General features: G+C 35.5%; 1 protein-coding gene across 2 annotated transcripts in view; it reads right to left on the reverse strand.

Annotated features, from left to right (window-relative positions):
- Positions 1–14,126, reverse strand: part of LOC114301507 (Phosphatidylinositol 3- and 4-kinase family protein) — a 48,674-nt gene extending 34,548 nt beyond the window's left edge. For both annotated transcript variants that reach the window (XM_028246459.2, XM_028246457.2), the window contains exons 1-9: positions 12,780–14,126; positions 12,318–12,659; positions 12,069–12,230; positions 9,177–9,347; positions 8,858–9,016; positions 8,636–8,763; positions 8,138–8,444; positions 3,377–3,542; positions 2,962–3,179 (exon numbers count right to left, since the gene is read on the reverse strand). In XM_028246459.2, the coding sequence (XP_028102260.2) occupies positions 2,962–3,179; positions 3,377–3,542; positions 8,138–8,444; positions 8,636–8,763; positions 8,858–9,016; positions 9,177–9,347; positions 12,069–12,230; positions 12,318–12,659; positions 12,780–13,754 (2,628 nt within the window). In that variant the 5' untranslated portion in view covers positions 13,755–14,126. The remainder of the gene's footprint in view (positions 1–2,961; positions 3,180–3,376; positions 3,543–8,137; positions 8,445–8,635; positions 8,764–8,857; positions 9,017–9,176; positions 9,348–12,068; positions 12,231–12,317; positions 12,660–12,779) is intronic.
- Between the last annotated feature and the right edge of the window lie 1,008 nt (positions 14,127–15,134).

The raw sequence follows: 15,134 nt of genomic DNA on the forward strand, positions 1-15,134 counted from the left end.
ATCATCAATTCACATAAACCAAAACACACACACACACACACACAACCAAAAACCAAACAAAAAACAAAAATAAATCAAAAACAAGAAACAAACTTAATCCAGACGTTTCAGATTTAACACACGCAATTTTAGTTTTAATTTCTCTTCTGGTGGCCACATTTTAAAAGATAAATGAAAAGCAATGTCAGAGAAGGTACGGCAAGGATCTGCCATAAAAGGCTCTACATAGTTTGCTACTTGAGAGTATAGGACAGTGGTACATTCCTCATGAAGATTCAAGACCTGAACCCGGCATAAGCTTTTAAATTTCAACGAAAAAGGGTTGAACAACAAGTAGCCATTCAACAAGTGGACATCAATTGCAGATAGCATAGCCAGATCAATCTTAAGAGGAAGTTTTCCAAGTAAACTAACAAAAATAATAATGAATTACTAAATTTTCAATGGAATTTCCATTATCAGTAGAATTTCTACATCTCTTTTTACTCGAGGCATCTACGAGTGATAATACAGTTCCTAGAGATAAGAAGATCCAATGACCAATCACTAGAATTTCCTATGATAGTTTGCTTCCAAATAAATACTATTGGCAACAGTCTTGCCAAATCCACAATTGTGCTACCAACTTTCCCACCTATTAAGCTAATATTTTAAATATCATGAAAAGAAATTCACCTTGTTTGGTTCCAATTTTCAAAATTCAATTTTCTGAAAACTAAGATATTTGTTTTTCATGTTTTTTTGTTTTTAGTGAATTTTTTTTAATATTTTAAGCAATTTTTTTACTTTTTAGATGCACTTAACTTAGATGTACCTAAAAAGTAAAATATTTATAAAAAATATTTTAAAAATAAATAAACACACAACTATGAAGCATGAGTACTTCGAAAAACATGTCGTACCCGTACCGGGTCTTACCGGCGTACCGTACCTCGTATGATACTTCTGCATACGTACCGAGTACACGAAACACGTATCCAAGTTTTTTCTTCTTAATTTTTGACGTACCCAGACATACCTAGTATATATTCAAGCCATACCGTATCTCAGTTAAAACAATATTTTCCTTCTACTACAGAGATAAAACTCATTTCACTAGATTTCTTTTTTAGTTTTTGTTTTATGCTTAGCATGATTTTAAAATTAAATTATGGTTTGTAAGTTATTTAATATATTGACATTTAATTTTGATTTATACTTTTCCTTTGGGCATTAAATGTTAATTACAGGTTGGACCTTAACAAATTAAGCCATTTAATTAATTTTTGCATTACTCTAAATTAAAAATAAATATTTTTTCACAAGCGTACCAACCCGTACCCGTACCAGTACCCGTACCCTATTTTTTTTGAATTTTACCGTATAGACGTACCCGTATCGTACCAGTACTCGTACCCGTACCTGTGCTTCATAGATACACAAGAATACGAAAATGTATTGAATTTTTGTTTTTGTTTTTTTTTTGTATTTTTGGTATTTAGTGGATTTTTTAAAGTTTAAATTCACAAATATTATATTTTTTAATTATATTTATATTAAGTGTATCTAAAAAGCAAAAAAAATTGCTTAAAATAGTAAATAAAAAAATACTATAAATAAAAAAACACGAAAAACAAAAAAAAAATTCAATTTTCATAAAATTGGAACCAAAAAAGGTGATTGAATTTTAGGATCTTTAATCAGTAAATTGAAAACATACATACACATGTCGAAACACGTCCATTCCTTCCTTCAATCAGTAAATTTATTAAACTTAACAACTAAAAAAATCAAATTTAGAATCAAATTAGTGACTAATAATTTAAAAGGATTAACTGTGCTTATATGATTGCAACTTCAGAAAAACTAAGAAGATGAGTAGTGAGGATATTCCAGCACAAGATTAACCTTTTTTAGGCAGCCTGTGGCTAGAAAATTGAGTTTCAGGAGGCAGAAAATTATAAAGTCATTACCCTCCTAGGACAAAAAAAAAATAAAAAAATTGTAGGACCCAACTCAACCATGAATACAGAGTATAAAATGCATCCAGATTCTAGACCCATCAACCCAGCCCATAAATAGGTGACAAGAAACCATGTTGCCCATCAAGCCATCTAGAGAGCCCATCAGCTCTGTACAAAACACACTCACTGATAAATTTGGCAGATAATTTTCAATTTTCAAGTTGGTTGACATGCAAAAAACAAGGAAACTATTTAGCTGCTTGGTTCTTGCAGAAATAGATTAGAAGGAAACTAATGTAACATCCTTGTTTCCATATTTCTCTAGTATTTGTTCATTCAAACAAAACAAAATAAGCAGGGCAAGCTATTAGCATAACAATTTTTGCAAACAATGCTCTGCCTGTAGAGTAATTCCTGCACAAAAAGGGTTGAAATGTTCCCTCAGGTTGTTGAGCGACACCAGCCATCAGGAAGCAGTTCTTAAGTTGATTAGCTGTCTGTTTCAGTTTATATTTATATAGATACCACTTCACTTATATGTGGACCAGATCTAGACTTTGGTGTTTAACTTTCACCAATGGACTGCTTTGCCACAAAAATTTTGAAACAAAAAATCCAGTGCTGGATTTACAGTGATTTGAAGTTACTACAAAAACCTAAAAGGATACACCAAGATTGTCAATGGATAAAAGATTTTGAACTCTATTGCTATAGTTTTTGGGAGCAGAATCCCCATGTTAAATAGTAGAAAGTTACTTTTGACTTAATAGAGCAATCACAATCATCCCATACCAGTTAAAAACAAACTTAATGCAGTGAGAGGAAACTTGGTCCAACTTTATAAAATTACTAAAAATTTGTGAACATAGTAAAGATTAAAGACTAACTAAATCAAATTTATTATCTGAGTATCACCATTCATGCAAGATGAGAGTCAAATTTTTTTTTTTTTTTCCTTTTGGAAAGTAGCAGAGGATGGATACTATAATCAACAAGCCTTAAATGAAACGAAAAATACCAGCCACAATACTGCTGTTTCAAAAGCTTGGTGGACAATTGCTGTCAAGCACTGAAAGACAACTGGCATGAGATTTGGAGTTTTGAGGTATTCAAACACACAGCTGAAGGCACTTCTAGAAGCAGTTAAACTAGGATCACCATTAAGAATACCACCATTGCTGCTAAATCGTATTATCTCTAGAAAAGCTACCGCAAGGAGATAAGTTGCCTTTACACCTGGAGAAGTTATAATGAACATAAGGCAATAAGTCACACCAAATATGGACTAAGAAATCATACTTTAGGAACTTGAAAATGTTAAGCCCATCCAAAGCCATCAACTTCACTCAATGTCTGATGTCAACCACAGTTGACCTGCAAAATATAGAAATCTGCAATTGTTTCACAACTGAATATTGAGAAGTTTACCAAACCTGAAATGCTGCTCATTGCGGCAACCTCAACTCGCCCTCCTAAGGCAGCAGAAAGTGCAGTTCTTTGGCTTACAGCAGTTTTCTCATTGCCACTCCCTCGACTACTAGGATTATGAAGAGCATTAAGTTCTAACTCATCTTCAAGCCATTTCACAGAGCTAACAACCTGGAGTAAAACAGATTGTTTTGTCAATATTTAAAGTTCTGTATTTACTAATATAATCAATCAGACTGTCAGAATATCACAACAATAGTCAATAGCATAAAAACAATAGCATACATGTCTATTAGATCATTGCAAAAATATTAAACATTAATCAAATTATTACAGTCAGCCCACCTGACACACTTGGGACCATGTCATTTAGAAAATAACTCTCCCTCACCCCCATAAACATGTTAGACACACCCCAAACATGTCCAAGGGATAACAAATAAATAAAGAAATTAAAAGAGTAAAAATATGGTGCCGTACACATTTCTGATACAAGTCAAGCATGTAGTGCACAATTCTAAATGCAAGATGGACAAGGTCATACAGAACAAACACTGGTAATATATATTTACATGAATTGATCGAAGTTATGTGTTTCCCAGATGTTAAGTGTGCATACTAATGCCCATTGTCCTCACCCTTGTGTCTTTTTCAAGAGTTGCGATCTCAACTTATCCATGTTGTCTTGGGCTTTCGCAAGCTTGCTATCTTTTTTTTTTTTTGATAAATTCGCAAGCTTGCTATCTTCAATCAAGCTTTGTTGGAATGCTTGGGAAAGTGGCTGTAGAGGTTTGCTTGTGAGAGGGGCAGATAATGGAGGAGGTGGTGGAGGTTGCTTAACCTAATATTGTCCAGGTTGCTCTTAATAGGGAGGCTTCAGTTAGTGAGTTTTACGGGGGGAGAGTAATTATGTGTTTTGGGATATTACACTTTGTAGAGAGTTCAATGATTGGGAATTGTAGTTGTACATTGACCTTCTAGCATGCTTGTACATTGCCCATATTGCTGATGGAGGTGATACCATTTGATGGGAGAGGTCTTCTTTGGGTCAGTTTAATGTAAAATCTTTCTCTGAGTCCCTTATGAGTCATAGAGGGGTCTCCTTCCCATAAAAAGAGGTGTGGAGTATTTTGGCTCTCTACGGTGACTTTTTTTTGGCTTGGTGTGTAGTCTACTGCAATGTTTTGAAAACTGGACCAGGCCAGCCGATTCAACCGGTTGAACTGTCGAATGGTCTAAGGTCCAGTCGGGGTTAATCCCCAAACCCATTCTATGGTGAAAACTAGCCTATTTTCATTAAACCAGTCAGAACCACGGCTGAACCGGCGACCCATTCGGACCGGAACCAATTCAACAAAACCGGCCAAGCTCCCATTTTGCCAAATGGCAAGCAATTTGCAAAACTATGTTGTTTGGGAGAGTTGAACACAGAACCACATGGAAATAGTATGACAAATAACCACTATGCCACTTTCAACTTTTGTTTATATTTGATAAATATACATACATATATATATATATATATATCTTTATTACTTTTTCAAACAAACATTACATATAATTAATATATTTTACAAATAATAAATATAAATATGTTTAAATAAATGTATCTTAATTGTTATATTACTATTAAATAATTTTTAATATATTTATAAAATAATTATAACGTCACGGTTTGATTTTGATTCGACCCAACAATTGAACCAGTGACACGTCCACCTGATCCTTTTTCCGGTTTGCTCACCAATCCGGTTTTTAAAACATTAAGATTCTCACAATTGATAATTGAGGAGGCAACTACATGTCAAGTGGTGCTGTATGTGCAAGCAAGATGACAAGAGTGCAAGTCTTCTCAATGAGAAGTAGCTGGGCAGTTGTGGTTGTTGATTCTATTCTTGTTTGGAGTAATTGGGTGTACCCTAGTTATGTGGGGGAAATTCTTTGCTCTTGGAAAGGTGATCTGAGTAAAGAGGAGGAGGAGGGCTTCGTGTCGGATTCCTTTGGCAATTATGTGGCTTTTTTGGAGAGAATGGAATAAAATAATATTTGAGAGTAGAGAAGCATCAATTCTGAGGTTGAAGAGCCTATTTTGTATAGTTGATTTTCGGGGTGGCCATCCCATCCTTGAATCAATTTTTGGACTTTGTAGTGAGTGACCACTGACTAGGTTTTTGGAGTATAATTGTTTTTCTTTTTCCTTCGTATACAAGTTGCAACCCCTTGGTGCCTTTTTTCAATAAAATTCTTGTAGTAATAAATAAATAAAATCAAACAAAACACATCATGAGCCCCACTAAGAACACAATCTAAAAAAAAATAACCAGATTGGATGAGCAATGACCTGAATTGTATGCTTTTTTGGACTGTATGTTTTATATACAAAAACCTTGCACAATGCTCAAAGATTTTATCAAACACTTAAAAGGCTAAAATTCAACTTATCAAAGCTGATTTCTCCGTACAGTTGATGACTTATGGGCTGAGGATTTCCTCTCTCTGAGATTGACATGGTAAGATTGAGTTAATAAATGGAATAGGAGCCAAATTTAAATACCTTAAATTGAACAAGAATAGGCACCAATCAATGAATCATATGAGTAGAGATTACAAAAATACTCCTTTCATTTTGTTAACAATACCAAGATGTGAAACCCCCTTCAAAGTTGAGCTTGTTGCACTCCTATGGTATTTTCATAAGCAACATGCCTATGGTGAAGAGCCAAAGGGGAACATATTGGTAAATTGCATAACACTGACCTGTGACGAGGCCTAAAAATATAATGTCCTCAAATCATAATGTCATGCTTACTTTGGGGTAGCAAGATTTCCATGGTAGAACCATGTAAAATTGTTTATGTCCACCCAACTTCTGTAGTAAGAATGATCAACACTAGGTCCACATTGATGTAAATGTGTCTCCATCAAACAAACACAAGCACATTTAAGTATTGACATAGCCAAACAGAACATGAAAGCACATTTGGACACCAACATGTTATTTAAGTAGAGATTTCTGACTAAAATCATGAACAAGCAACTTAAACCACCAACAAAAGCGAAATTCTTAAATATTGCACGCACGATTTGGTGAAAGGTCTTTACAAATTGCTGGCTCTAAAAATGCGGAGGATTGGGAGGGGTGAACAGGGTACAAACTGATCTGAAAGAGATCCGAAAAAAAAAAACTTACAATTAATGATGCCTGCAAGCGGACAATTGGTTTTGTGGTGGGTTCCAAAAGAGACCCAAAAAAAAAAAAATGATGATTAATGATGCCTGCAAACCAACAATTGGTTTTGTGGTGGGTTTAGGTCGAAATTGGCTTGGTCAAAGTAAAAGCTTCCTGAATTTTTTGAAGCCGTCTTGCTAAAAATCCTATACAGCTACTATTTTTAAGTTTTCAGGTAAAGTCAGAAAAGCAAATGGAATATATCACCATATTTTCAACATAATTTCTGAATAGCAATTATTTATGGATTTCGAATTGAATTTGAAGGCCAAACCGCAACGGGGGAAATTAAGGTTTTGTAGAGCCTTGAATGGATACAGTTTGGGTCAAAGACAAGGGCCATTTAAAATCTGTGAATAGAGTAACTCAGGCAGTGGATGGCTGGTTTCAACATAACTTCTGAATAGCAATTATTTCTGGATTTGGCATTGAATTTTGAAGGCCAAACCGTAACGGAGGAAATTAGGGTTTTGTAGAGCCTTGAATGGATACAGTTTGGGTCAAAGACAAGGGCCGTTTAAAATCTGTAAATAGAGTAACTCAGGCAGTAGATGGCTGGTTTCAACATAATTTCTGCATAGCAATTATTTATGGATTTGGCATTGAATTTTGAGGGCCAAACCGTAAGGGGAGAAATTAGGGTTTTGTAGATCCTTGAATGGATACAGTTTGGGTCAAAGATAAGGGCCATTTAAAATCTGTGAATAGAGTAACTCAGGCAGTAGATGGCTGGTTTTTTAAGAAGAATTTGGCCTAGAACTCCTTACAAACCAACCCTTGAGATAAAGTTGCATTACACATCTCAATCTCAAAACTCCATGAGATATAAACATTACAAGTAAAATTTATGTAGAATTAGGACTTGAAAAATAAGAAAGTACGCGTCTTTGACTACTAAGACTATTCCAGACCTAACAAAGAAGAAACATTAAAACCTATAAAAAAAAAAAGACATAATATGACCTATGGATCAAAGTACAGTCCCTCTCAGTATATCTGACAATTACTAAAATATAACTCGTATAATCTAGTGAAACATAAACAAAAATACATTAGTCACAAATGACTAATAGGAAACATAAAATTAAGACTCAATTTGACCCTAAACTTCACTAGACAATACCACTAAACATGCCCCATGCAAAAGTTCAAAATTTCCCCTTTTATTCTTCAATTCTCTAAATCCCAAACCGATATTTATTTGAAGAGCACTGCCCTAAAATTTGAGCCGGCGTCTTCACACTTGCAGTCCCTAGATTTACCAATGTGCATGCAATAACCCCTACATGGAGAACCAGTATATGATATTTATGTATTTGCACAACATAAAATAGTTCAGACTAAAAAGTTCTCCAAATCGATTTGACAACACCTATCTCAAAAGCAACAATCTAGTGTTGCAATTCCTTTGATGAGTAAAACATTTGGAAAAGAAAGCAACATTTAGTTCAATCCCAAAGTAAACAATAAAAAGATTTGAAGACTAAATCAAGGGTAAACCAGAATGACAAAAGTTACTCGTAAAGATCAAACTTACAAGGGGTGGGGTCCCCTGAGAAATGCGCTGGACAGCAGAAGACCACTGAGTATTCCACATGTATGGTCCAGCCACGGCTTGAAGGGCCATTGCACCCATACTCCCAACACTATTCAGCGTACTGGAAACGGACTTTGTTGGTACCTGAGTTTTCTGTATAGGAGGAGCTAACCCAAAAAGTGCAACATAGAACCACAGGTTACGAAACAACTTTAAAAGTGAAGGTTCCACATCTACACTAGGAACAAAATCTGAACATATTTCAGCAACAGCAGGTAGTAGAGGTCCAAGAAAATCCGCTCCACTCCTGTAGATGTTAAGATCTAAGTCAAGAAAGATCTAAACACATACAGTGATTTAGGAGAATCAAATTGATTCGGAAAATGAAAAAAGAAGAAAGCATCAAAGGGAGCACAATATTATGTTAATTAAAAATAGAGATTGTACATTTTAGTATAACATGCCATCAACCATATTATATTACAAACAGAACTCTACCTTCCACTTTTGGACTCTGCGGCCAAGCCTACATCTGAGCAAAAAGATAACAGACGATAACGATAGTCTGAACGTAATTTAGCATTGGAAAGAGCACTAGCAATTAAAAGAAATCCTGCAGGAAGAGTCTAGAATAATTGAACCAGTGAGCTTCCACTTAATAGAATGACTTTCACTAAATTTGATAATATGATACATTGTTCACAAAAAGAGTTACCATACCTCAACGCGTTCTGCATTTGCTTCTGGTGCCAGGGTTTTACTTTCAGCTAAGCCAACAGCAGAGAGTTTGCTCATATAGCTTCTTGTCATCAGAACAAAGGTTTCACGATAAGACTTTTCAAAACCTAAGCTCGCCATGCGAGAAACAGCATCAAGAAGCTGCAGTAACTCAACAAGCACAGGTTAAGAAACCATGCCACAGAATTAAAAAAAGTAATGAGATAAGAGAATTTAAGTGGAAAAAGAAAAAGTGTAAAAGGGCAAAAGACACAGAATTATAGATATACTAAATATATCCTCTGAAGTGAAAGTTTCGTACTCGTAGTCGCAACAAGCCGGGAGTTGAAGCATCACCCTCTTCTAAACTTTCGATGAATAGTGGCAATATCATGTCTACCACTTCAGGCTTCTTAACAGAAACATTCAGATCAGCTAGCAAGCGTATAACATTAAGCTGCACAGCAGGAACTGGCTGCTTCTCTTTCCCATCCTTAACAATAATTTCAAAAGAAATAACACTTTTAAGTACCCCAATCATGTTTAGACAAACTAAAAGGGAACATCTACCAGTTCTCCCAATAGATAACAAGGAGCATGATAAATTCTATATAGATAATGGAAAGACTCCCATCCTTAAAGGTTAGAAAATAGAAGAAACTTATCATCTATAAGATGTAAAACATTATACAAGAGGTAATATTTGACATATGTCCATATCATGTAGGTATAGAATATTCACTACGAGTATGCAGATCCAGACTATTTAACACAGTGTTCTATGGACTTCAAAGGCAAAGTTAGGAACAAATAATAAGTACCCTACCAAGTAACTTGAGCTTTGAAACACTAATGTACCACTTCACTGCCATACACTTGAAAGACAAACAAACTTACGAAGAAGCTGAACGAGTATATAGATGTCAAATTAAAAATACTTCTCAGTCATGCATATGGTATCCCACATGTTCCTTGAGTGTTCCAAACTAAGCCTTGCGTCCCAATCAAGTGAAGTCAGCTACATGAATCCTTTTTTTCTCTATTCAGCTCTATAAAGGGGCTATAAGTTCAATTAAGTTAAATAAATCCATATTTTTCACTCCCATATCCCATGTCAACTTAGGTCTTCCCTTTCCCCTATCATCTCGATTTATGGTGATCCTATCACTCTTCCTTATTGTTGCATCTATCGGTCTTACCAATCAAGTGGATATTCCCCTATTTGAAATTTTACAATAACTCACCAAAGAAAAAGAAAATGGAAATCCATACATTATAGTTTAGTTTTGAGATTTCACGCGTCGATACTTCTTTTCTATCACAAAAGCAACCAAATTTATACCAATTACAGAAGTTTAAAACACCAGAGTTACATAGAAACAAAAGTTTGACCACTTCTCAAGTGTAGAACTCTAAAGCCCAGTAGAAACATACATAAATAGTCATTACAAATTATCTTCCAAAGAAAAGAATAAAAGCAAAGCAACGGCTTCATAGAAAGAACAATTCCCATCAGATCAAAAACTTGGGAGTTGAGACCATGATCCAATATCCAGTTTAAGTAAAATACACAATAAAGATTAAGGCTTTCGCAAAGTGCATTAATAGAACTTTGAAGACAACACCTTCTCGAAAAGTCATTCTAGATTAGAATTAAAGCCAGTTATGATCTCACTTCCAAAAGTGAGTCTCAATGTCACCATAATACATAGCACCATAGAGGAGAACCAAAAAGCAACACATGCAACTCAAATCAACTCAATCTCTTTGAGTCAATTACACAAATCCCCTTTACCATTCTACTATGTCAAGGGCCAAATTGTCAATTCAAAACCAACTTCCATTTGAATTCAGGCAACATACATGCCACACCCCTAAACTTCTTTCTATTCCACACCCCAACTAAAATAAATGTCAAGTCTTCTCAATTCTCAAACTCCACTTTCAGTGGAATGTGAGGATCTACAAGAAATAAAAGTTCAGCAAAAACAAGCAAAATCAAAGCCATCCCCCCTAATGCAATATGAACTTAGTTCCAAGTGGCCAACTTTGCTGTCATATCAGCTCTAGAATCTAGCTTGTAACAATTACCTCCAAAGGGAAGACTAAGCACATGAAAGCCAGCCACAAATGTTGTCATGTAGAATTCAAGGAATATGATGCATTCTAGATTCACATACTAACATTAGTGATAGACTCTCCATCCCTGTTAATCTTCAAAGTCCCAATGGCTTTCACAACATTTACCGAACAACTTAGATTCAAACTCTACTTTCTTATAAAACATAGAAGTGATAGTTTCACCTCCTACTACAGAACAAGAAGCTTCCAATCTGATCCTATCAACCTCGACAAATTGAAGATGACAAAATAACATCTCTACACCTTTTGACCTCAAAATCCTTAACACGATCAATGTCTCACAATCTTGGGAGGAAAACAGTAAGAGGAATACAAAGACGGAAGGAAAAGAAAGGGCAGGAGAGGGTTTTCCATCCTTCATTATAAATAAAGGGAAAAGGGAAGAGGAAAAGATGGAGTTTCTCTACTGGCCCACCATTTCCTTTTTACTCGAATGCGAATTAAAAGGAAGAAACTTTTCTTTTTCATTTTTCCCTTCAATGATCAAACAGTGTCATCATCATATTAACCTGTACAAGTTTAACGGTAGATAAAGCACCACCCTTTTCGTTCCTTCCTCCTTTCCTTCACGCTTAAACAAAGGGAACAAAGACATGGGAACCTTTCTACTTTTCCTTTATCTAAAGGTTCAATCCATCTTGCCAAACAAAGCCTTGTGTTTGCAGAAGCTTGTACAGAGCTATCCGAACCACATAAGCATTGAAATAATAACTCTTACAAGTTACAAGGAAAACCAGCAAAATGGTATGTGATAAGTACTTATCAAAAATAATGTGTGTGCACGTGTGTGAGAGAGAGATAAGAGACAGACTTCATCTGATATTGGCTTGGAGAGGTAAGCAATGTCAGCTAAAAGCAGCTTCAACAGTAAACAACTGATGATGTAATTGCATATTAAAAAAGTAAAAGAAAATGAAAGATGATGAATTGTGTGCTTTCACACAAAGGGACAAGCATCCATAAGCATTCAAAAACTCACAAATGGCATGCATGTGCTCATAAATGTGTTTGTGTCTACGCGTGTGCACATTTTATGTTTTTGTTGTTCAATAAGCAGCAATATAAGGCTAACCTCTTCGTCGTAATCATTTCGTTCACGAATACTTGTAGCTAATCCCATGATAAAAGTGTCCACAGGAGACCGGTCCTTGCTCCAACCAAATTCAATTATCTCACAGCTTGTTTTCGATACACTCTCGAACATGGCTCCCTGGCTGTTGCCCCAAGTGTCAGCCTGTCCAGAAAAAGAATGTGCAGAAACAGTTTACTGCACTGTGAATTGGATAGACAAGCTAGCTCTCAAACAAAACAATATATGTACCTGGGCACATGTGGCTAGCACAAGGGGTTTAAGGCGAATGAGCAAAACCCGTAGCAGCTGGCCTCCACGAGTGACAGCGATTTGGGCAATCCCAGCAAGCAAAGAACTGAATAGCTCTTCACATATTCTCAATTTTCGCCATACTGAAAATAAACAAGCTTCAGCAGCATCTACCAACAGTGCAAGAGTACCAAGCAACAACTTCTTTGACAACTTTCCATCAGAATCGATGGATGCAAGGCTTTTAATTTTTAACCTAGCTACAGCTTGGAAAACAGAAAGTTTTGTATTGATTCTAGTTTTCAATAGAGGTCCCTGTTCGGTCCAGTCCCGCTTCCTTATCTGCCACAAAAGCAAACAATTGAACCAGTTCTTTCATTTTCAATTTTACCTGTTCTTCAAGAAGTTAAATTCGACAGAATATTACACGAGAATTGAAGATAGTATGCCCAAAAATCTTACCTTTAGAAAAGAAGACATTGACTGGAGCTGCTCCTTCGCAATAATCCTCACCTGCTCCAATAGCTTGGGATCAATGTGTGCTTTATCTAGGATGTGAGTAATCAATTTGAACGCAATTTCTTGTTTCTCAAGGCTCTCCACAGGCTCCTCCTCAAAGGTGACAACCAATCGCCTATAGGCCGTGGCACTGCCTCCTCCTCCTCCTCCTCCTCCGTCATTGAACCCAACGCTCCCAATACTTGCAACCAACTGATCTACATTGCTCTTCCAGCCTATGCTACCACCATTCATCACCGATCCTCTTGACGCAGAACTGCTGGATGAACCATAGGCATTGCTCACGTCGAGTCGTGGACTAGAATTCTCGTTCGTTTGATAATAGTTTGCAGTCATAGGTGAACTCTGAGAAGACGATGGCTCCGGGGTTGCCGGAGAATTAGGGACGTAACTCACAAAGTGATCAAGAAGACACGAAACCAATTTATCAGCGTCAGAAGCAAGAATGGGGAGGAAACTCTGTGAGAGAGCTCCCAAGAAAGCCCGAGAAATCCCCAATTCTCCATTGACATTGGCAACAGCAGAGATCACAATATCTTCCATGAAACAAGCAACATCGGCGGCGAAATCTGAAGACAAATCTGTGGCCTTGGAGACATAAGCCAAGAAATCGGCATAAAAAGAAGCAATAGAATCGATTCCGAAGGACTGTGGCCAGAAAGATTGGGAGAAGGAAGCCGGAATAGTGCGGAGAAACTCGATAACCAGTGATTGGGAGCGGTGATGGCTGTGATTAGGGCATTTAGAGAGAAATCTAGCGATTGCGACGACGGCATTGAGCTGAGCACGAGAAACCCTAGGAGATCCGGATTGGAGAGCCTCAGGCTGAGGGCATCTGCCGCACATCCACGTGAGTTTCTCGGCGAATTGGTTTGGGTTCTGCGCAATCAAGTCGCAGAGCTCCATCAATGGCTCCATTGTTGTCCAATGCCCAAATCTAGAGAGGATAACAATTCAGAGGAATCATTCAGGTCTCGGAGCTCAATTTGAGGTCTGGCAATGAAATGCGAAAGCTATACAGAGAGAGAGAGAGAGAGAGAGAGAGAGAGAGAGTGGAGAGAAATTGAGTAATTAGGGTTTAAATGGTACGATGGTCGTCGTTGTTTGTGTGTTGTTGATGATCGTCTTTCATGTGGTTCGGTACCGTCTCGTTACGCCGCTGTTCTGTTGATTTGCCATTTCTATTCTCCGTTTAATAGCTGTGGATTTATGCGTAGTTGTGTCTGTATTGCGTTTGAGACGCACTCGAGCCTTCCCCATGTCATTTGTTCGTAAAGTTACATATTACACACAATTTTTTTTTGTAAAAATGTGACGGAATAAAAAAATAACGCAAATTATATTAACAGTTCTATAATTTAGGGCGCGTGTAATTTTAATTTTTAATTTTTTAATTATAATATATTTAATTTTAAACTTTAAATTTTATTTTAAATAAGAAGAATTAATGATGTATCATTTGCAAACAATCTATTTCAAAGATAAAGTAGTGATGTAACTTATTTTATGTCAGTTAATTTATATGATTTTGAAATGTAGTGGGTTTTTTTTAATGAATAATGTTGAAATTTTTTTTGTTATAAAGTTCTGTTCGGTTTGATTTTTGTAACAAAAAAAATTCTAAGAATCTAACAATTAAATTGGTGAAATAAATTAAAAACACATCATTTTTATATAATTTTATCTTTTGGGAGAGTAGAAATAATTTTTTATTTTTTGATATTTACTTTCTTTAAATTAGTTTTTATTTTTTCAAAAATCAAAAATGACAATAACTTTGATATCATTATTATATCAATCTATTAAATCAAAAAATTCAAAACTAAAAATATTTTATATATTAAATATATCGATTATATATTAAGCCTAATAACCATCCATTTGATAACTAAAAATATTTGTTAACAGCAAATATAACTATTTATTACATGATAACCATCCAAAAATATCAGCAAAAAATAATCACTCATTACATGATCATCATCTAAACACATACTGAAAATTAATTTGATAAAAAAATAGAAATGTAAATGATTTATCATTTTATATAATTTTATCTTTGGTGGTAGAAATAATTTTTAAAAATTCAAAATTAATTTTTTGACATTTATTTTTGTCAAATTAGGGGAGGCTCTATTTACACACCACTTTTCCTTTCAAGGCACACCATTAATTAATTTATTTTTTATTACAATTTTAACCTTAAGTGAAATGACTACAAAGGATAAGTTATGATACACACCATTTGTATAATTACCATAAAGGACAAAAATAAATATAATACACATCAACAATCTC

This window comes from Camellia sinensis, chromosome 3 (assembly GCF_055761805.1).
Source record: "Camellia sinensis isolate YWXY chromosome 3, ASM5576180v1, whole genome shotgun sequence".
NCBI classification, from domain to species: domain Eukaryota; kingdom Viridiplantae; phylum Streptophyta; class Magnoliopsida; order Ericales; family Theaceae; genus Camellia; species Camellia sinensis.